Source organism: Rana temporaria, chromosome 4, assembly GCF_905171775.1.
Source record: "Rana temporaria chromosome 4, aRanTem1.1, whole genome shotgun sequence".
Lineage (NCBI taxonomy): Eukaryota > Metazoa > Chordata > Amphibia > Anura > Ranidae > Rana > Rana temporaria.
This window is the reverse complement of record NC_053492.1, coordinates 111,507,292-111,531,833: the sequence shown is the minus strand read 5'-3', so window position 1 is coordinate 111,531,833 and position 24,542 is coordinate 111,507,292. Positions and strand designations below refer to the sequence as shown.

At 42.5% G+C, this 24,542-nt stretch overlaps 1 protein-coding gene across 2 annotated transcripts in view; it reads right to left on the bottom strand.

Annotated features, from left to right (window-relative positions):
• PIGX (phosphatidylinositol glycan anchor biosynthesis class X) overlaps nt 1-24,514 on the bottom strand; it is a 32,428-nt gene extending 7,914 nt beyond the window's left edge. Inside the window, exons 1-5 of one of the 2 annotated variants that reach the window (XM_040348774.1) lie at nt 24,405-24,514; nt 18,864-18,990; nt 14,934-14,997; nt 9,117-9,258; nt 2,540-2,750 (exon numbers count right to left, since the gene is read on the bottom strand). In XM_040348774.1, the coding sequence (XP_040204708.1) occupies nt 2,540-2,750; nt 9,117-9,258; nt 14,934-14,997; nt 18,864-18,930 (484 nt within the window). In that variant the 5' untranslated portion in view covers nt 18,931-18,990; nt 24,405-24,514. The other variant, XM_040348773.1, reaches the window with a different exon arrangement.
• Nucleotides 24,515-24,542: the final 28 nt, after the last annotated feature.

Genomic DNA, 24,542 nt, shown 5'->3' with positions numbered 1-24,542 from the left:
CAAGAGCTCTAACTGCAGCCTCCACCCCCTCCTCTGTACTACTGACAGACGCAGAAGGATTTTATCCAAAGTCAGCACTTTGAAGGGGTGTAGAAAAGAGAAGACTGTGGATAAAAAAGTAAAACGTATGTAGGAGGATTTGTTTAATCTTTGTGTATCATCTTAGGCTATTCACTTTACTGGGTATATGAGAGGGTTTACAACCACTTTACATGTATTTTTAAACAGTACTTTGATCTGCTTTGATATCAGCCTCCTGTAATCCCCTATACATATTAGCATGTAGTATTCAGAATGGGAGAGGAAGGGGTAACTCTATAAACTAGTCAAACTTTACTGTCCTGTGCAGTGCAGTGAATTAAACACATGGGGCTTTCTGACCTACTCTGGAAGATGCTACTCCTTTACTCACCAGGCACAATTCTGACCAAGGGGAGGGAACAGTTAGGCTTTCAGGTCTAGTGTGCATGAGTGGTAAAGACATATGTTATGTGTTTACTATGCAATCACATATGACAGAATTAAATCAAAGCACAATCAGAACTCATATTACCCAAGTGATTCAAAATACATTTCTATACTAGCACTGCCACTGCCAGTTGCCTGGCTTTCATGTGGACCCTCTTGCTTTAAAACACTGAGTTACTGACCCAGAAGAAGCGTGAGTTTAATCCGACTTTGCTGTTCTGCATACTGTTTCTGAGTGATTCAGATAGTTTTAAAACTGGTCTGTCGTTTTCTCTCCTGGACAAGTGAAATGCAAAAATGAATAACATGTAAACCGCAGTCACCAAATAACTAAAAACCAGGTGACTGCAGTCACATCAGCAAACACAAGCTACAGTATGCTCTGTTTACTGAGTAAAGCCAGCAGAATAACATTATTGAGTCACCTTTGCTGCAACGAATAAGTAACTGAGGACTGCGGACATGTATAGACACCTCAGAGGCTTCAGCAGACGGGCGATGGTCTTTGTGTATCATCTTAGGCTATTCACTTTACTGGGTATATGAGAGGGTTTACAACCACTTTACATGTATTTTTAAACAGTACTTTGATCTGCTTTGATATCAGCCTCCTGTAATCCCCTATACATATTAGCATGTAGTATTCAGAATGGGAGAGGAAGGGGTAACTCTATAAACTAGTCAAACTTTACTGTCCTGTGCAGTGCAGTGAATTAAACACATGGGGCTTTCTGACCTACTCTGGAAGATGCTACTCCTTTACTCACCATGCACAATTCTGACCAAGGGGAGGGAACAGTTAGGCTTTCAGGTCTAGTGTGCATGAGTGGTAAAGACATATGTTATGTGTTTACTATGCAATCACATATGACAGAATTAAATCAAAGCACAATCAGAACTCATATTACCCAAGTGATTCAAAATACATTTCTATACTAGCACTGCCACTGCCAGTTGCCTGGCTTTCATGTGGACCCTCTTGCTTTAAAACACTGAGTTACTGACCCAGAAGAAGCGTGAGTTTAATCCGACTTTGCTGTTCTGCATACTGTTTCTGAGTGATTCAGATAGTTTTAAAACTGGTCTGTCGTTTTCTCTCCTGGACAAGTGAAATGCAAAAATGAATAACATGTAAACCGCAGTCACCAAATAACTAAAAACCAGGTGACTGCAGTCACATCAGCAAACACAAGCTACAGTATGCTCTGTTTACTGAGTAAAGCCAGCAGAATAACATTATTGAGTCACCTTTGCTGCAACGAATAAGTAACTGAGGACTGCGGACATGTATAGACACCTCAGAGGCTTCAGCAGACGGGCGATGGTCTTTGTGTATCATCTTAGGCTATTCACTTTACTGGGTATATGAGAGGGTTTACAACCACTTTACATGTATTTTTAAACAGTACTTTGATCTGCTTTGATATCAGCCTCCTGTAATCCCCTATACATATTAGCATGTAGTATTCAGAATGGGAGAGGAAGGGGTAACTCTATAAACTAGTCAAACTTTACTGTCCTGTGCAGTGCAGTGAATTAAACACATGGGGCTTTCTGACCTACTCTGGAAGATGCTACTCCTTTACTCACCATGCACAATTCTGACCAAGGGGAGGGAACAGTTAGGCTTTCAGGTCTAGTGTGCATGAGTGGTAAAGACATATGTTATGTGTTTACTATGCAATCACATATGACAGAATTAAATCAAAGCACAATCAGAACTCATATTACCCAAGTGATTCAAAATACATTTCTATACTAGCACTGCCACTGCCAGTTGCCTGGCTTTCATGTGGACCCTCTTGCTTTAAAACACTGAGTTACTGACCCAGAAGAAGCGTGAGTTTAATCCGACTTTGCTGTTCTGCATACTGTTTCTGAGTGATTCAGATAGTTTTAAAACTGGTCTGTCGTTTTCTCTCCTGGACAAGTGAAATGCAAAAATGAATAACATGTAAACCGCAGTCACCAAATAACTAAAAACCAGGTGACTGCAGTCACATCAGCAAACACAAGCTACAGTATGCTCTGTTTACTGAGTAAAGCCAGCAGAATAACATTATTGAGTCACCTTTGCTGCAACGAATAAGTAACTGAGGACTGCGGACATGTATAGACACCTCAGAGGCTTCAGCAGACGGGCGATGGTATCGTGCATGAACTGGCACCGTGGAGATATAGCAATCTTTGCAAGTTTCATCTGGTTTCATGTACACCAGAGCAGTGTGTTCTTTAGAAAGGTATTCAGGAGCTTCTACATCAATGGATGTTGGCACTATTGCCTAAATAAGAGACATAAGCATACAGGATGTTTTACTTCTTTGACTACATCAAGCAATAAACTGTATGCTAAAGAACTGGAGTAACACTGTAAAGATCACTATCAGTTCCTCATCACGTGTGTAAAAAATACAGCTAAAATCCAGGCAGATAAAAAAAATAAAAAAATAAAATAAAGTTCTGTATTCATTAATACATCATTAAATGTATTTCTTTAACTGCAAGCAGTGTAAGAATGTGACTTGGTATCAACCTTGTGCAATCCCTTTATAGCAGAGCTGAGAGTGGGAGAAGTAGAGGCAGTTCATACAGCCAATTAGTTGTGCCGCAGTACTGATGTCCTACCAAGTAACATGGCGATAGGAGGTGAGCTCATTAGTCTGCTGCTTCTCCTTCGCTGTCCAGTCACAGTGGTCATGGTGGGGTGGGGAGGAATGAGACCTTAAAGCGGTGGTTCACCCTCCTTCACATCATTAGACCATTACATTCGGCATCGTAGCGCGAGCTACGGTATGCCGGTCTTAAATTTTTAATCCCCGTACTCACTGTGCTATCGATGATTGAAGAATCCGACTCCCGCGGGGAATGGGCGTGCCTATGGAGAGGGAGGATGATTGACGGCCGGCTCTGGCACGTCACGCTCCCCGAAGACAGCCGGAGTAGGTCTCGGCTATTCACGGCGCCTGCGCACAGGCTATGCGCAGGCGCCGTGAATAGCCAAGCCTATTTCGGCTATTTCCGGAGAAGCGTGACGTGCCAGGGCCGGCCGTCAATCACCTTCTCTCACCATAGGAACGCCCATTCCCCGGATTCTTCAATCATCGATAGCACAGTGAGTACGGGGATAAAAAATGTAAGACCGGCATACCGTAGCTCGCGCTACGATGCCGAATGTAATGGTCTAATAAAAAAAACATTTTTTTTTTTTTTTAACAGGGTGAACCCCCGCTTTAAGATTGACATGACTGACTTGATAGACAAAACAGGATGTGAGAAGAAACCCCTCCAAAATGGGGATATCTCTGGTTGTCACCAGGTTTACCAGAACCAGTGTCCCCATTCAAAGATTTCCCCTCTATTCCTGTTCTGGGGCCAGTCCAAAATTGTTGATTTACTTTTACATTCACTTCCAGTGATAACCCAAACCATGGCAAATAGATGATGAATCTGCCAATCAGGGAACTTGGGGAAATGTTCTAATCCCTCTCCACTCTAAAACAAAACAAAAAAAGTTCCCTTCCTGGAAGGACATATGACGTCCTCCCAGTATTAGGCCTGGGATCCTGGGAGGACAGACCTCCCAGGATCAAAGCATTGTTCACTGGACAGGCAAGTGTCCAGTATTTGTAGCTGCTTTTATTATATTTTTTTGGGCTGAACTGAAGATCCTCTTTAACCTATTATAATTTTTGATAATGAAAGTGTATATCACAGTTACACTATTAAGGTGATGCAGCCACAGATGAATACTGCAGCCTGAAGGTGCCAGTCTTCATCTGTAGGCTAAAAGTTTTAATTTTCATCAAAGAGACAAAGCTGACATAGTGGTCACGTGGTCAAGAACCATTCTAATGAGAGCCCTGGCTGTTACAGCAGGGATTGAGAGCCAGCATCATAAGCTACAGTATACATAAATGCAAATAAAAAAAAGATGTGCCTAATTTGACAGGTACAAATCATAATTTTGTATTATAGAGACTGATTGTGAGCTTGGACGCACATCTAAAAAAGATTATGAGATTAATAAAAGAAAGTTTTATAGCTGAAGATCTGATCTATTAAACAATAGTCTAAAATTGTAGACAAACCAATAAACTGTCTGTAAATCTTCATCCCTTGTCCTGTTATTTTGACCAGGGCAAATACAAATTGACTCACTATAAAAAAAACAACAACATGCTCCACCTTCAGTGTTGCGACCAACATCAGAATCTGCTAAATCACTCACCAGAAATAATGGCTGATAATAAACCATCAAATGCACATTTGTATACACATGCTGGAAAGGAAGAAGGGAACCCATAATGTAAAACCATTAAAACCTTTTATTCAATAAAAAACAACCCTATCCACTTACACAATTCACTCCTGGAGGATGTCAGTCGACAAAACGCGTAGGGAGGGGCCTTTGATGTGACGTCACCATGCACCCATGGTCTGGACTAATGGTCAGAGGATGCTACCAGGGACGTGCTGGTAAAACTAATTGCACTGTAGCAAGTTTGTATTGTGTAAGTGGATGGGGTTGTTTTTTTGTTGAATAAAAAGGTTTTAATGATTTTATGCTACGAATTCCCTTAGTCTTTTCTAACATCCCTTTTTTTGAGTATTGAGATTACAGTTAATGGATGATCATCTGAGACAGTTGTAAGGAAAGATTCTCTGGTCCCCTGAGTATTACATGTGTATACAAATGTGCATTTGCTGGTTTATTATCAGCCATTATTTCTAGTGAATGATTTAGCAGGTTCTGGTGGTGGTTGCAATGCTGAAAGTGGAGCATGTTCTCTGCTTTCTTGGAGATGGGATCTTCATCTGTTTTCTTATTCTTCTTAATATAAATAGTTTTTTATTGTTATATTTATGATATGATGATTGTTTAATTCAACACCTTATTTCTATGGATATATGAGTTTTTTCTGTATGGATTGTTTGATATTACTATATAAAATGGTAATAGCGCTGTCTGCATGAAGTGACTGGATTTGATGGTATTCATATTGCACAGATAGCTGCTGCTTCAAAATGTATTGGTTTTATTTAGATTGATTTTTTTTTCTTTGTGGCGCACGTTTTATCAAATTGTTTACATTGTAATCACTGATGAAAATGGCCAAAAAAACACCTTTTTAAAAAAAATATTATTTGAGGCAGTTACATGACCGCAATCCTCCTCCACTTTGCAGGGCCCAGGTGGGTGGCACTAAGCTGCAGTGCATCACGTGCGCAGCTAGACTGCTGATCACTATGATTTCAGTGAGGTTCTGTGCAAGAGAGAGGTGGGAGAGCACCATGTGAGTCAGCAAAGCTTTCTTCATATCACTGTGGGGACCATGCGCACCACAGCTGTAATGCTTACCAGGCCTTTAGCAATCTGTAGACAGCATTGACAGGCTGAAGCAGGAAGCGGGACAAATTGGCAGAACCAACAAGCATTTTATACTCATATAAAATGTATTTGGAAAGAACTTTTGGGGTATAATCTAAGCAATGATAAATATATATTTAAAATATATTTTGATTGAAAATATTAAAGGAAACCTGTTCTGAGAAAACAAATCTGATACAAATGCTGAACTGATGGCATCTAGAAAATACAATGTAATAAAGGTGGAATAGCAATTTGATCTGAAAATACCATTCCATAGTAGTTCTTTACTGGCTTCCATTTCTAATTAAGAATTGGATCCTGCTGTGCTTTCTGGCTGCAGAGTGGTAATGGACGATGGGTTTGGGAAACATGCCCCATCCGCATAGTAACACCCACCATATTCTCTGGAAATTCTATTTTAAATACAAAGTCTTGAACATTACTGGTAATAAATGCAAGTCAAAGTAAACAGTGGGGCAAAGAAATGAAGGGTCTATAATTTCTATCATAGGCGTATTTTAAAGGATAGAGACAGAATATAAACCAAAAATCCAGAAAAAACACAATACAAATGTTATAAATGAAGTTGCAGTTCAGTGAGTAAAATAAGTATTTGATCCCCAAGCAAAACATGACTTAGTACTTGGTGGAGAAACCTTTGTTTGCAAGCACTTTTCTTGTACCTGGTTACAAGGTTTTCACACAAGGTTTTCTCAGGAGGGATTTTGGTCCGCTCTTCTTTACTGATCTTCTCTAAATCCTTAAGGTTTCTTGGCTGTCACTTGGCAACTTGAAGTTTCAGCTTCCTCTATTAGTTTACTATATGGATTAAGGTCTGGAGACCGACTAGGCCACTCCATGACCTTAATGTGCTTCTTCTTGAGACATTCCTTTGTTGCCTTGGCGGTATGTTTTATGTCATTGTCATGCTGGAGGATCCATTTAGGACCCATCTTCAGTTTTCTGGCTGAGGGGAGAAGGCTCTCATCCAAGATTTTACAATACATGGCCATTGGCCCCTTAACCTCTTGACCACCGCCCCAAAAGACGTCCTGTTTTTAAAGATGGATATCTCGGTAACGGCAGCAGCTGCTGCCACAACCGAGGTATCCATCTTTTCAGTGGGCGGTGGTGTACACGATAACGCAAGATCGCCGTTATCGGTGGTGGCAGAGGGCCCCTCCCGCCGCTCTCCCGCGCCCTCCGCCGCTTACTGGAGCCGTCGGTAGCGGCGGAGGGGATCAGGACTGTTCAGCAAGTGACTGGGGTTGAGAGTGAAGGAAAAATTTCCTTCACCTGTCCCCATAGCTCTGCTGGGCGGAAGTGACGTCAAAACGTCAGTCCCGCCCAGCGTCTTAAAGCAACATTTTTTTTTTGTCATTTGAAAAAATGACAGTTTCAATTTTTTTTTCTTTTTTTGCATTTAAGTCTAAATATGAGATCTGAGGTCTTTTTGACCCCAGATCTTATATTTAAGAGGACCTGTCATGCTTTTTTCTATTACAAGGAATGTTTACATTCCTTGTAATAGGAATAAAAGTGATAAATTTTTTTTTTTTTATTTCAGTGTAAAAAATTATTAACTAAATAAAAATAAATAAGAAAACAAACAAAAACATTTTTTAAAGCGCCCCGTCCCCACGAGCTCGCGCACAGAAGCGAACGCATACGCGAGTGGCGCCCGCATATGAAAACGGTGTTCAAACCACACAAGTGAGGTATCGCAGCGATCGTTAGAGCGAGAGCAATAATTCTAGCCCTAGACCTCCTCTGTAACTCAAAAAATGCAACCTGTAGAATTTTTTAAACGTCGCCTATCAAAATTTTTAAGGGTAAAAGTTTGACGCCATGCCACGAGCGGGCGCAATTTTTAAGCGTGACATGTTGGGTATCATTTTACTTGGCGTAACATTATCTTGCACAATATGTAAAAAAATTGGGCCAAATTTATTGTTGTCTTATTTAATTCAAAAAAGTGATTTTTTTTCCAAAAAAAGTGCGCTTGTAAGACCGCTGCGCAAATACGATGTGACAAAAAGTATTGCAATGACTGCCATTTTATTCTCTAGGGTGTTAGAAAAAAAATATATATAATGTTTGGGGGTTTTAAGTAATTTTCTAGCAAAAAAAACAGTTTTAGTCTCGTAAACACCGAATCTGAAAAACAAGCCCGGTGGGAAAGAGGTTAATACGGAAAAGTAGGCCTGTACCTTTAGCAGAAAAACAGCCCCAAAGCATAATGTTTCCACCTCCGTGCTTAACTGTAGGGATGGTGTTCTTAGGATCATAGTCAGCATTTTTTTCCTCCAAACACAGCAAGTTGAGTTAATGCCAAAGAGCTCAATGTTGGTCTCTCTGGACCACAGCACTTTCTCCCAATCCTTCTCTGAATCATTTAGATGTTCATTGGCAAACTTCAAATGGGCCTGTGCATGTGCCTTCTTGAGGAGGGGGACCTTGCGTGTGCTGCAGGATTTCAATCCATGGTGGTGTATTGTGCTGCTAATGGTTTGTTTGGTGACTGTGGTCTCAACTGCCTTGAGATCATTCACAAGCTCCACCTGTGTAGTTCTGGGCTGGTCCTTCACCTTTCTTATGATCATCCTGACCCCATGAAGCAAAATCTTGCATGGAGCTACAGACCGAGGGAGATTGATGGTTATTTTGTATTTCTTCCATTTGCAAATAATCGCTCCAACAGTGTCTCCTTCTTGCTGATAGTCTTGTAGCCCATTCCAGACTTGCGCAGGTTTACAATCTTGTCCCTGACATCCTTGACAGCTCTTTGGTATTGCCTATGACAGTTAGGTGTGAATGGAAAAAAAGAGATTCTGCGGACAGATGTCTTTCATACACATAACAAATTGTCCTTAGGAGCACCTTCTTAAATTGACAAAACTAATCTGTGTACCACATGAGTACATACTGTAGCCAGTCTGTGGGAGCCAGAATTATTGTTGGTTGGTAGGGGATCAAAAACTTATTTAACTCACTAAACTGCAAGTCATTGTATAACATTTGTATCATTTGTTTTTTTCTGGATTTTTGGTTGATATTCTGTCTCTATCATTTAAAATACACCTATGATAAAAATTATAGACCCTTTATTTCTCTGTAAGTGGGCAAACTTACAAAATCGGCAGGGGATAGAAAAATCATTTTACCCACTGTAACTGGGCTCAAAAAAACATCTAACTTTATTGGGGTGACTACATATCAACTTTAACATTTGCAGGTTTCATTAGACACACTGTAATTAGATCACCCATGTAGATACCTCTACAAGATGGTGCTGCTGTAGAGAGGAAATCTGAAACGGATCCATAAATAGTCCAGATGGGATGGTCTCATTGAGCAAAATTCTGCAGCTGTCCACCTGCTCCACAACGTCCGGAATACTCACTCTGGTTACTAAATCCCTAGTAACATGAATAGAAAAGTATATTAAAATGTCTGCATGCAATATGATTACTAAAGCATAACAATGAAATATACTGTATTCCTAGGTGTACATCAAGAGTATCCGAAAAAATTATTAAAAGAGCTTCAAGATATAATACCTTGGCAAAAATATTTTTATTTGGCTTTTCTACATTGCATGCACTACCTTTTGCTTAAAGGGTAACTCCACTTTCGTGTGAAAAAATAAATAAAAATAAATAATATAGCATATTCAATCACGACTCAAGTCATATTGTAACTGAATGTTATTCACCGGAGGTGTTATGCAGACGCCCCCCAGAAACATCATTTCCTGCTTGTGCGGTTGGTTCATTGATTTTCCCAGTCTAAACTAAGATACAAGTCAGATATCAGGCATCCCCTGCAACAAAATTTTTATTTTTGGTGAGATACTCCCAATAGGAAATCACGGGGTGCAGATCTTGCAATTTTCCTCATGAATGCCCTGCCGGTGCAGCAGCTGGATGATAATTATAAAACCACTCCCATTAGGTTCACTTTCCACATGGACACAGACGTAAACACACAGGGGTCTCTTCAGAATAACAAAAAGGTAGGAATCTGCAACAAAGTTTGTTAAAATCCTTGTAATGTACATAGATCACCCAGAGGGGAAGGATTTTTTCTCATCAAATGTGAAGTTACTCTTTAAAGCAGTAGTAAACCCAGGCAGTTTAAAAAAGAAAACACCTGTACATCAATTGTATATTGTGCTAGTATGCATCTATAAATACTTAGCATGAAGCCCTCCGGTGACACGCTGTCACCGCTGAAAGGGCTTCCATTTTCCCCGGGCCTTTCTTCCGGGTTCGCAGGCTCTGTCTGTATGAGTGGCCGGAGCTGCAATGACGTCACTCCCATACATGCGCGTGGATGCCCTCTGCTCTGGCACAAAGCTCTGAAGGTCCAGCATACCGTGACGCCGGTGACGTCACGGCTGCATCCAGGGTGGATATCTCTTAAACGGTGCACGTTTAGGAGATATTCATTAAAAATCACAAAGCAGACTATACTACCGCTTTAAGTATATAGCAAAGACAAACTGAAAATGAACAGCCTACATATAGATCGTAGAACAGCCAACCATCACCTTCCATGTCTCTCATTTTTCTACACAGACTGTGATGTCTCCTTCTGCAGACTCTGCTTTCTCTTACCTTTATCTCTATTACAGTGTCATTACACATAATGTTTGGCACAAAAACTGGTAAAACATAAGCACAGTGACTCAAAGGTCTGAGGAATTGTATAAAGCAAAGTAACAGATTTGATGAAAAGTCAGTGTCACCAGATTTTAGTGACTTTCTACTAGCTCCCCCAGTGACTAATTAACTAATTTTCAGACCCAAGTGCAGTCACATGGGAGTAAAGGAAACCTGTATTGTCTATGTAGGTTTTGCCCTTCTCAAAAAAAATAGAAATATATACAGGACTTTGTAGTTTCTAGCAGTCGATGGAGAGACTGGACAGAGTGTAGGGTAAGCAAATTCTGCTGACACTGCCTCCTTTAAAGTGAACCTGTACCATTCCCCAGTATGGGCAGAACACAGGTTTACTATAAACAGTTAAAATACAGGAACCCACCTCTTGCATTGTCTTACGAAGGTTGTTATGTATTGAGGTCATAGCTAGTAGTAGTTAGTCACATTCAACTGGACCAACTTTTATTTTTTTAGAACAAGTCAGGTTGATTGTGACTGGCAACCACTACATATAACTTAAAGTAGTGTTAACTACTTGCTTACTGGGCACATACAGTGAGGAAAATAAGTATTTGAACACCCTGCTATTTTGCAAGTTCTCCCACTTGGAAATCATGGAGGGGTCTGAAATTGTTATCGTAGGTGCATGTCCACTGTGAGAGACATAATCAAAAAAAAAAAAACAATGTATGATTTTTTTAACTATTTATTTGTATGATACAGCTGCAAATAAGTATTTGAACACCTGAGAAAATCAATGTTAATATTTGGTACAGTAGCCTTTGTTTGCAATTATAGAGGTCAAACGTTTCTTGTAGTTTTTCACCAGGTTTGCACACACAGGAGGAGGGATTTTGGCCCACTCCTCCACACAGATCTTCTCTAGATCAGTCAGGTTTCTGGGCTGTCGCTGAGAAACACAGAGTTTGAGCTCCCTCCAAAGATTCTCTATTGGGTTTAGGTCTGGAGACTGGCTAGGCCACGCCAGAACCTTGATATGCTTCTTACAGAGCCACTCCTTGGTTATCCTGGCTGTGTGCTTCGGGTCATTGTCATGTTGGAAGACCCGGCCTCGACCCATCTTCAAAGCTCTAACTGAGGGAAGGAGGTTGTTGCCCAAAATCTCGCAATACATGGCCCCGGTCATCCTCTCCTTAATACAGTGCAGTCGCCCTGTCCCATGTGCAGAAAACCCCCCCCAAAGCATGATGCTACCACCCCCATGCTTCACAGTAGGGATGGTGTTCTTGGGATGGTACTCATCATTCTTCTTCCTCCAAACACGGTTAGTGGAATTATGACCAAAAAGTTCTATTTTGGTCTCATCTGACCACATGACTTTCTCCCATGACTCCTCTGGATCATCCAAATGGTCATTGGCAAACTTAAGACGGGCCTTGACATGTGCTGGTTTAAGCAGGGGAACCTTCCGTGCCATGCATGATTTCAAACCATGACGTCTTAGTGTATTACCAACAGTAACCTTGGAAATGGTGGTCCCAGCTCTTTTCAGGTCATTGACCAGCTCCTCCCGTGCAGTCCTGGGCTGATTTCTCACCTTTCTTAGGATCATTGAGACCCCACGAGGTGAGATTTTGCATGGAGCCCCAGTCCGAAGGAGATTGACAGTCATGTTTAGCTTCTTCCATTTTCTAATGATTGCTCCAACAGTGGACCTTTTTTCACCAAGCTGCTTGGCAATTTCCCCGTAGCCCTTTCCAGCCTTGTGGAGGTGTACAATTTTGTCTCTAGTGTCTTTGGACAGCTCTTTGGTCTTGGCCATGTTAGTAGTTGGATTCTTACTGATTTTATGGGGTGGACAGGTGTCTTTATGCAGCTAATGACCTCAAACAGGTGCATCTAATTTAGGATAATAAATGGAGTGGAGGTGGACATTTTAAAGGCAGACTAACAAGCCTTTGAGGGTCAGAATTCTAGCTGATAGACAGGTGTTCAAATACTTATTTGCAGCTGTATCATACAAATAAATAGTTAAAAAATCATAAATTGTGATTTTTGGATTTTTTTTTTTGATTATGTCTCTCACAGTGGACATGCACCTACGATGACAATTTCAGACCCCTCCATGATTTCCAAGTGGGAGAACTTGCAAAATAGCAGGGTGTTCAAATACTTATTTTCCTCACTGTATACCCCCTTCCTGCCCAGGCGAAATTTCAGCTTTCAGCACTGCGTCGCTTTAAATAAAAATTGCGCGGTCGTGCGACGTGCCTCCCAAAACAAAATTGACGTCCTTTTTTTCCCCACAAATAGAGCTTTCTTTTGGTGGTATTTGATCACCTCTGCGGTTTTTATTTTGTGCGCTATAAACAAAAAAAGAGCGACAATTTTGAAAAACTATTTTTTTTTTCTCAGTTTAGGCCGATACGTATTCTACATATTTTTGGTAAAAAAAAAAATAATAAAAAAAATAAGCGTATAGTGATTGGTTTGCGCAAAAGTTATAGTGGCTACAAAATAGGGGATAGAATTCTGACATTTTTTTTATTATTTATTTTTTTTTTTTTACTAGTAATACGGCGATCTACGAATTCTGTCAGGACTGTGATATTACGGCAGACACACATCGGACACTTTTGACACATTTTTGGGACCATTCACATTTATATAGCGAACACTGCTATAAAAATGCACTGATAACTGTATAAATGTGACTGGCAGGGAAGGGGTTAACACTAGGGGGTGAGAAAGGGGTTAAATGTGTATCCTGGGAGTGATTGTTACTGTGGGGGGAGGGAACTGACTGGGGGAGGTGACCGATCTGTGTCCCTATGTACAAGGGACACAGCATCAGTCTCCTCTCCCTGACAGGACGTGGAGCTCTGTGTTTACACACAGAGCTCCACGTCCCTGCTCTAAAACTGCCGATCGCGGGTACCTGGCAGGCATCGCGGCCGCCAGGCACGCGCATCGGCATCGCAGTGCCCCCCCAGTGGCCGGAAGACCCGAGGCCGTAAAAAGACGGCCTCCCGGATTTATAGAGCCACCTGGAGGCCGTCATTTTACTATGGCCCGGGACTGAAGTAGTTAAAGGTTTGAAAAAAAAAAAAACTCAAACAAACATGTTATACTTACCTGCTTTGTGTAGTGGTTTTGCAGAGCGCAGCCCCCATCCTCCTCTTCTCAGGTCCCCGGCCGGCGCTCCTGACCCTTGACTAGTGCCCCCAATAGCAAGCCGCTTGCTACGGGGGTACTGATGTGTGCTTACTTCCAAGCTGTCTCAGCCAATGAGGAGAGGGAGTCCCGGGACGAGGCTCTCGTACATATCACTGAATCGAGCGGGGGCTCAGGTTTTTTCCCTTCATGCATAGAAAGGGAAAAAACCTTCAGCCTTACAACCACTTTAGGAGGCTATGCTTAGACATCTTTTGAGTTTCCTTTATGTTTTGGTCACATAGTAACTCATCTAAAAACCTTTACAAAAGGTTCAAGTTTCAAAAATTAAATTTCTCCAAAAAATAAATTAGAATAGCCTGTATGAAGAAAATACAGACCACCAAAAGTGTTGGCCCTGGTCTGGTCCAGGAGGCAACCACATGCAGATGTCTCTCCTGAAACCAGATGTGGTCATCTATCATTCCTAATTCCTTGCAAAAAAAAATATATATTAGAAACCTGCCTACCTTTTTATTAGGGACAGAGAGAGAAGAACTCCTATAGACATATTCCTTTTTATACACACTGCTTCACAACAACATCAAATACAGAGCTGCTGATAACTTTACCAGAATGTAAGATAGTTTCCTAAAGGCCAGTTCGTACACACCATCAGAAAATCGTATAAAAAAATAGCGCTTTCGAATCAATCGTAGGATAATCTGATCGCTAGTGCACGTATTTCGTACCCAATTATCCAAAGAGACAAAAAATAATTTTTTTTTTAGTAGGATACCAGATCGTACGATTTTCGTTTAATCACACATTACATTACTTTCAAATTTCCATTCTGTCGTATGAGAATTTTCAAACTTTAATAACCTCTTAAAGGGGTTGTAAGGGTTTGTTTTTTAATTTCTAAATAGGTTCCCTTAAGCTAGTGCATTGTTGGTTCACTAACCTTTTTCTTCCATTTCCCTTCTAAATGTTTTTTTTCTTTGTTTTCTTTGTCTGAATTTCTCACTTCCTGTTCCTCCTCAGTAAGCTGTTCTGGCTGACTAACCACTGCTCGGATGATGGGGGCAAGCTTACTGAGGAGAAACAGACAAAGAAAAAAAAACATTTAGAAGGGAAATTGAAGGAAAAGGTAAGTGAACCAACAATGCACTAGCTTAAAGGAACCTATTTAATAAATAAAAAACAAACCTTTCCAACCCCTTTAATTTTCAATATGGAGACTAGCATGCGATCATTCGTCTGATAATCTCATTGTGTGTACCAGGCTTAAGGTTAATGCAAGAAAAAAAAATTACCTGTGAAACCCATTTTTCAAAATCTCTCTCTCAACTTTCAGCTGAGGACATGAATACTCTGCATCTGTAAACAAAGTTGCAATACAAATACATGAGTTACAGTAAATACACAGCAGCCTTTTCTCTGTCTACGGTACCACTGTAATAACTATATCCAATCAAACAGGGAAAAAAGGAGGAGCACAGCCAACCTGAGTCATCCTGGTATTCATTAGGTATAGCTGGCTGACCTGTTCCTTAACCACTTCAGCTCCGGAAGGTTTTAACCCTTCACGACCAGAGCATTGTTTGCTTTTCAGCACTGTGCTACTTTAACTGGCAAAGTAAAATGTCAGGACAGTACAAATACCCCCCAAATGACCCCTTTTTGGAAAGGAGACAGTCTGAGGCATTTAGTAAGAGGCATTGTAGTTTTTTTAAGCTGTTTTTTTTGTCAACATTTTTTTGAAAATGAAATGTTATAAAAAAAAAAAAAATCGCAATTTGTTCTTTTTTACATACTGTCACCAGTGCAGTACAGGATCATCATATGACTGGTAGCGGTGATCAGGGACACTGACTGGTGACAATATGTTACAAATAAAATGTAAAATATTTAATTACATCTTTTATATATATTTTTTTCATACTTTCATCACAGTAGTTCAGTGTCACCATAGTAATACTGTAGTAATTTGTGTGTGTGTGTGTGTGTGTGTGTGTGTGTGGGGGGGGGGGGGGGGTTGATCAGAGATTTTTTTTACACTTTGTTTGCGGTTACAATGAGGATCGATTTCAGCGGTCACAAATGGGTTACATTCATGACAGCTGTAATCGCTAGTGATCTGTGATTGACTACAGCTAATCAAATGGTACAGGGTGCTGTGATTGGCCCACCTACCATGTGATAGCTGGGGGCCAATCACAGCATAGGAAACAGAGCTGTTATGTATGAATTAATTCATGACAGCTTTGTTGGCATTGTGATCACATGATCACCTGGCCCTAAGTACCGTGATCCGCAATTCGCTGTGTCCAGCGCGCCCCTAAACCAGAGCAGGCACAATCGCGTGAGCCACCAAACCACAGAATATGTACCGTGGCTGGTCAGCAAGTGGTTAAAGTGGATTTCAGCCAACACATTTTTGTTTTGGATGAAGCAGGGTTAGTATCGCTGCCAGATTTTATTTGTACTGTGCAATACTAAGAAGAATTCCACTTATTTTATTCCAGCGGAAATCTCTTGGAGACACAAGCAAATTAAAACACTTAATTGACCAAGGAAGGGGTCAAAATATCTGTCATGTTTTTACTGAGCTTCTGGTTGATGATGAGATCTCCCCTCACTTTTTGTCCTGGTGACAGGTGGTCTAGCAACATCAAAATGTATTTTTATTTTACTTGCAGCATATGAGACACAACATTGGAAATAGTGCATGTATTGCAGCGATGTACAGTGCCTTGAAAAAGTATTCACAACCCTTGAAATTTTCCACATTTTGTCATGTTACAACCAAAAACGTAAATGTATTTTATTGGGATTTTATGTGATAGATCAACACAAAGTGGCACATAATTGTGAAGTGGAAGGAAAATGATAAATGGTTTTCCAATTTTTTTACAAATAAATGTGTGAAAAGTGTGGTATGTATTTGTATTCACCCCCCGAATCAATACTTTGCAGAACCACCTTTTGCTGCCATTACAGCTGTAAGTCTTTTTGGGGATGTCTCTACCAGCTTTGCACATCTAGAGAGTGACGACCTTCTTTGAAAAATAGCTCAAGCTCTGTCAGTTTGGATGATGCAAAATAAAAGGGGATGTCTGGACAGCCGCACTCCAAAGAAAATTGCTTTTTATTGTAAAAATAGAATCACAGCATACATGTCACAGCAAACATGATACCACATGACGCGTTTCACACTATAACATAGTGCTTAATCATAGCTCAAGCTCTGTCAGTTTGGATGGAGAGCTTCTGTGAACAGCAATTCTCAAGTCTTGCCACAGATTCTCAATTGAATTTAGGTCTGGACTTTGGCTGGGCCATTCTAACACATGAATATGCTTTGATCGAAAGTATTCCATTGTAGCTCTGGCTGTAGGTTTAGGGTCGTTGTCCTGCTGGAAGGTGAACCTCCACCCCAGTCTCAAGTCTTTTGCAGACTATTATATTTGGCTCCATCCATCTTTCCATCAACTCTGACCAGCTTCCCTGTCCCTGCTAAAGAAAAGCATCCCCACAACATGAGGTTTCCCCAACCATGTTTCACGGTGGGGATGGTGTGTTCAGGGTGATGTGCAGTGTTAGTTTTCCGACAGACATAGCTTTTTACTTTTAGGTCAAAAAGGTAAATTTTGGTCACATCTAACCAGAGCACCTTCTTCCACATGTTTGCTGTGCCCCCCACATTGCTTCTCGCAAACTGCAATCAGGACTTCTTATGTTTTTTTCCCCCAACAATGGCTTTCTTCTTGCCACTCTTCCATAAAGGCCAGATTTGTGAAGTACACAACTTATACTTGTTCTGTGGACAGATTCTCCCACCTCAGCTGTGGATCTCTGCAGCTCCTCCAGAGTTACCATGGGGCCTCTTGGCTGCTTCTCTTCTTAATGCTCTCCTTGTCCAGCCTGTCAGTTTAGGTGGACGGCCATGTCTTGGTAGGTTTGCAGTTGTGCCATACTCTTTCTATTTTCGGGTGATGGATTGAACAGTGCTCCGTGACTTTATGTACTAATTAGGTGGACTTTATGTACTAATTAGGTGACTTCTGAAGGCAATTGGTTCCACTAGACCTGAGTTAGGAATATCAGAGTGAAGGGGGCTGAATACAAATGCACGCCATGCTTTTCAGATATTTATTTGTAAAAAATTTAGAAAAACATTTATTATTTTCATTCCACTTATCGTAATCATTATGTGCCACTTTGTGTTGGTCTATCAGGTAAAATCCTAATAATATACATTAAAATCTTTGGCTGTAACATGACAACATGTGGAAAATTATAAGGGGTAGGAATACTTTTTCAAGGCACTGTACCTATGTTTTTTTCAGTTTTAAAGTCATACAATTTAATACATTGGGCCAAGTTTATTTATATGAAGGTTACAATATACCGGTAATTCACTTGCCCCCAATATTGAAGCATTTTTTTTAAATGCACGGCAAAGTATCACTCTGGTGAGAACAGGCTCCAATGACATAAAGGGAGCTTTAAATGACCATGTAGTGTATCTGTGAAAACTGTATCTGACTGAATAAGTTCTAAAATACTATAGTTCCTGCTTTAAAAGGTAGGCGTTATCTTAAAGCAGGGTTCTGGGCATAATTTTTTTTTTTTTGCAAGCTAAAATTATTTACAATAAATAATCCCTAAAACATATTAATAGCTCCCCAATTGTTCCAGAAATCATTGCAAACACTTGCCTTATATCCTCCAGCTCATGTTGTGGCCGTATCCATCAAATGTGTGGGCATGTGAAGACCAGTTCCTTTTTCTTCCTGGTTTTCAGGGAGAGGTGCATGCTGGGCGATTTTTAGGCACAGTAATGCCCAGAGACTCCTGGGAAATGAGTGCCATCATTTCCCAAGAGGCAACGGAGTCTTAGGACAGGAAGTTGAACCACCTAGGACTAGGAAGTAGGCAGATTACGAAATCTGCCTAGTAATAGCCAGATAGAAGTGAGTAATTTTTTTTTTTTTACATTAAAGGCAAACTGTTAATAGAAAGTTCATTTTTAGGGTGGAACTCCACTTTAATAAAATCAACCTAGCCTACTACCCTTAATGGCACTAAAAAAACTAAAAAGTACTACAGTATAGGCCTGAGATGCAGACCTAGAGCAAGCCCATATAAGCTACCCAAAGCTTGGATGTGGCTTATCTTCAATTTATTATTATCCATGGCAGATGCCAATATGTATGTGGAACAAGTTATGCCCGACTTACCTGTACTGGCTGCTGAATGAATAGTAATCAGTAATATAGAAACTACTGTGACTTGTAGTTTTGACATGATGATAAAACAACAAAGTGTTATATTTCTTGGACAGGATGGATTGTCTAGAGTTTTCTCCTGTAAACAAGTGATACAATAATAATAAATATGTAAGTTCTAAAACTGTCAAATCCCTCAGAGTCTAAACAATACAACTTTTTAGTAACAAATCCATGTGATAAAAGTTTATACAACTACAATCGTTTTGCATTATTATTTTTATTTATTTTTTTGAGAACTACATTTTGTAACAGAAAACAGTATAAATGGCTATTTTACTTCCTACCAAATGCATCTAAAGACAGGCTGCCAGGAATGCTCAAACTTTGAGTTCCACATCAACTGCAAAGCTTAAATCTGGTCAGAGACATTAGAGTGTTGGCACAATCCTATCACCCTCAGCTTATCTTTGCCACCTAGTGCACCCCTAAACATGAATGTTCATATTGGGGGACTGTTTATATTTAGAGGGATGGTGCAAGAGACACACTGTAGACACCTCAGGTGAACCGGGCCTAATGGTTGCAGGGTCTTTGTGCATTGTATAAACTGTATAGCAGTGGCCATCAACCCTGTCTTCAGGGCCCACTAACAGGCCAGGTTTGCAAGATAACTAAAATAAATCACAGGTGATATCATTTGATGCTCAGTGATTGCAGTATTCTAGTCTGCATCTCTCCAAGGTAATACATAAAACCTGGCCTGTTAGTGGGCCCTGAGGACAGGGTTGATGACCACTGCTGTATAGTCTCCACTGCATACAGTGCTGTGTTATGATAGCGGGATGAGAACTTCCTATCCGACTCCCCGAAACAAAATCGATTCAGGCTGGGTTCACACTAATACTACATAACAGTGATACGACTTTCATCCTATTTGCTCTGCGACATCAGTCCTACATTGGTCCGACATCCATCCGACTTTCATGAACAGGACACTACTTTGATCTGACTTTGTGATAGTCTGACTTGTTCTTTGACCAATCAAAAAAATCTCAGTGTGAGATAAATTCCTTTTACTACTGTTGTAATCACAATGTCGGATGTCACAAGTTGGATGGTAAGGACAAGGATCCTACTTTGGTCCGACTTCAATGATATTCAATGGGCTGAAGTCGGACCAAAGTCAGACCAAAGTAGTACAGGGAGCATTTTCAAAGTCGAACTGACTTGTGTCGGACCAGTTAAGACGGCTCTCATAGGGAAACATTGATTTTCATGCGACATGAGCTCCAAATGTTGGAGCGTTTGTCAGACAAGTGTGAACCCAGCCTCAGGCTGGGTGCTGCTCAGTCATTCACAGGAAGCTTTGTCTTCTATAAATACAAAGCTTCCTCTTGTTGGCTGTGGTAGAGGTGGGCTGATAACTCCACCTCAGCCAGAGGAAGGTTTGTATTCATTCATTGGGCCAGATTCAGAAAGATCAGCGGATCTTTCTGCTGGCGTAACGTATCTCATTTACGTTACGCCGCCGCAAGTTTTTCAGGCAAGTGCTGTATTCACAAAGCACTTGCCTGTAAAGTTGCAGCGGCGTAGCGTAAATCCACCCGGCGGAATTCAAATTCGGCGGGTAGGAGGCGTGTATCATTTAAATGATGCGCATCCCCGCGCCGAATGAACTGCGCATGCGCCGGCCGCGACTGAATCCCAGTGCGCATGCTCCAAATGACGTCGGCAACTCGTTATGCTTTCGTCGTGAACGTAAATTACGTCCAGCCGTATTCGCGAACGACTTACGCAAACCACGTAAACATTTCAAAACTCGGTGCGGGAACGACGGCCATATTTAACATAGGATACGCCGCACATACCCCTCATATAGCAGGGGTAACTATACGCCGGAAAAAGCAGAACGCAAACGACGTAAAAAAAAAGCGCCGGGCAGTCGTTCGTTTCTGAATCGGCGTAACTCCTCATTTGCATATTCCTTGCGTAAAAATACGGAAGCGCCACCTAGCGGCCGGCCTGGAATTGCAGCCTAAGATCCGACTGTGTAAGTCACTTACACCTATCGGATCTTAGGGATATCAATGCGTAACCTGATTCTATGAATCGGGCGCATAGATACGACGGCCGGACTCAGAGATACGACGGCGTATCAGGAGATACGCCGGCTAATCTCTTTTCTGAATCCGGCCCATAGAATAAAAGCTTTCTCTGAAGGGCTGAGCAGTGCTCAGCCCAGCTCAATTTTGTTTCAGGAGTGGGACGAGAAGTTCTAACCCCACTGCCAGAACACGGTGCTGTATATTGTATGTAGCTGAGGTTACACGCAGTTTATACAGTGCTCACAGCTGCTGGAATTGTGAGTGATTAAATAGTTCATTTGGACCAGCTTGGTCATAACAAAATATTTTAAATTAAATTAAAGCTGGAGATCAGCTTTAAAGCTTAACTCTAGGAATTATTTAAAAAAATCACCCTTGTAGTGGCCCTGCTCTGGCGCTCTCCTCCCTGCTGAAGCAAGGAGTAAGGCAAGTATTTACACCTTAGGGTCACCATACACATTACAATAGGACCATACTATCAACTTTAGCTTTACCAAAACTATGTACCATAAGGAACTTCCTAAACTATCCAACCAGGCCAGCCCTTGCACTATATTGTTTTTGGCAAATCTAAAGGATATTGTAATGTGTATGGTGAGCCTTATGCCAGGTACACACTATCAGTTTTTTTTTGTTCAACCCAGCGGGCTGAACGAAAAAAAACAAAAAAAACTGAAGAGCTCAGGAGGAACCGCTGTAATAACTATGCAATATTAGTACAAGGATCTCCCCCACTGAACTATTGTTTTCTAAAAAGGGGGATACCCCCCCACCCTCCAGAACACATAAGTCAGCGCTCTCAAGCCATTGGCTGACAGCACTGATCGGCAGATGTTTTTCAGGCATGCCCTTTCGACAGAAGACAGACATTCGGCTGACTTCTGTTGGACAGGCTGCAGTACACATGCGTCAAATGTCGGCCGTGTTCCTTTGAACTGAGATATTTGGCTCATGTTTACCAGGCTTAACTCACACATCCCTAGACGAAACAAGCCGGGCGGGGGGACTGGGGGGCACATGGAGTTGGGCTTTAAAGGAGTTGTTAAGGAAAAAAGTTTTTTTATCTTAATGCATTCTATGTATTAAGATAAAACAGGGCTTGACAAATTTGCTTGAAATCTAGGAGCCAGCTAGAAAAGTTAGGAGCCAGTTTTTTTTTTCTTCAGCATATTGAATAGCTGGCTTCTGTCGGACCGGCTGCCATACAGACGGGCCGAATGGCAGCCAGTTTTTATTGAACCGACCAATGTCGCCCGGCATTCGGCCCGTGTGTACAAGGCTTGATGGTGTGATGGGCAGCAGCTCACAGTACAGCAAGGTGGGGATGATAGGAGATCCAGTAACTCATGCCACCCTAGGCCCCTTGCACACGGGCGCCTCTGCTAAGCGCAAACTGCTTGCTCAGCGAAAATTTCTCTGCTAATCCCCGCTGAGCAGGTGGATGACAGGTCCTCAGTATACAGCTGGTTGTGTTATAATTGTATACAGAGCTCAGTATACAGCTGGCTATGTCTGGACTTGTAGTCTCCCACAACCCCAGGCTGTGTATTAGGGTGAATGCTGGGACATGTAGTCCCCCATGACCTCAGGCTGTGTATTGCAGTGAATGCTGGGATTTGTATTCCCCATCCCAGGCTGTGTATTGTGGTGAATTCTGGGACTTGTAGTCCCCATCCTAGGCTATGTATTGCGGTGAATGCTGAGAGGGTTGATAGAGGGACTAGTGGACAGGGAGGGACAGGCTGACAGAGGGACAGGCAGACAGAGAGGGATGGGTGGACAGAGGGACAGGCGGACAGAGAGGGATGGGTGGACAGAGGAACAGGCGGACAGAGAGGGATGGGTGGACAGAGGGACAGGTGGACATAGAGGGATAGGTGGACAGGCGGACAGAGAGGGATGGGTGGACAGAGGGACAGGCGGACAGAGAGGGATTGGTGGACAGAGGGACAGAGAGGGATTGGTGGACAGAGGGACAGACGGACAGAGAGGGATGGGTGGACAGAGGGACAGGCGGACAGAGAGGGATGGGTGGACAGATGGACAGGCAGACAGAGAGGGATGGGTGGACAGATGGACAGGCAGACAGAGAGGGATGGGTGGACAGAGGGACAGGCAGACAGAGAGGGATGGGTGGACAGAGGGACAGAGAGGGATGGGTGGACAGAGAGGGATGGGTGGACAGAGGGACAGGCGGACAGAGGGATGGGTGGACAGAGGGACAGGCGGACAGAGAGGGATGGGTGGACAGAGAGACAGGCGGACAGAGAGGGATGGGTGGACAGAGAGACAGGCGGACAGAGAGGGATTGGTGGACAGAGGGACAGAGAGGGATTGGTGGACAGAGGGATGGGTGGACAGAGGGACAGGCGGACAGAGAGGGATGGGTGGACAGAGGGACAGGCGGACAGAGAGGGATGGGTGGACAGAGGGACAGGCGGACAGAGAGGAATGGGTGGACAGAGGGACAGGCGGACAGAGAGGGATGGGTGGACAGAGGGACAGAGAGGGATGGGTGGACAGAGGGACAGAGAGGGATGGGTGGACAGAGGGACAGAGAGGGATGGGTGGACAGAGAGGGATGGGTGGACAGAGGGACAGGCGGACAGAGGGATGGGTGGACAGAGGGACAGGCGGACAGAGAGGGATGGGTGGACAGAGAGACAGGCGGACAGAGAGGGATGGGTGGACAGAGAGACAGGCGGACAGAGAGGGATTGGTGGACAGAGGGACAGAGAGGGATTGGTGGACAGAGGGATGGGTGGACAGAGGGACAGGCGGACAGAGAGGGATGGGTGGACAGAGGGACAGGCGGACAGAGAGGGATGGGTGGACAGAGGGACAGGCGGACAGAGAGGGATGGGTGGACAGAGGGACAGGCGGACAGAGAGGAATGGGTGGACAGAGGGACAGGCGGACAGAGAGGGATGGGTGGACAGAGGGACAGAGAGGGATGGGTGGACAGAGGGACAGAGAGGGATGGGTGGACAGAGGGACAGAGAGGGATGGGCTGACATTTCCTGCCCTTTAAGCACAACAGGAAGTGAGTGGAAACCTCAAAATTGAGGAAAATGCTCTATTAGACAGTTGTCATCAGGGAAGAGTGTCCCCATTGGATGATTTCCTCTCTATTTCTGTTCTGGTGACAACTCAGTGTTTTCCTTTCTCGTCATACTCAGTGCTCATAGAGGGGGCACACAGTAATAAAGCCCCTAAAAACCTGACAGGCGTTCTAACCCCTTGCCACTCTATTTAAAAATAGTCTAGTTTTAGATACCCTTTAATCTATATTAAAAAACAAACAGGGTTTACAGACAGAAGGCACTAAACACAACATTCTCACATAAGAACTATAGACTATTCATGTTTAAATCCATTTCCAGGGACACCATTCCCCCTTCAATGGCCTGCCTGTCCCTTCCCAACCTATATGATCAGTACTGACCGCACAGCGTGTCTTCCTGCACTTCCGCCCTTCTCTGGGGTCCTCCTGACAGGAAACATGGAAAAGCCACCTGTGCTGCCTGTCCCAAACTAACGTAAACCACGATCCCCGAACTAATAATGCGTCATTCTGGGGGTG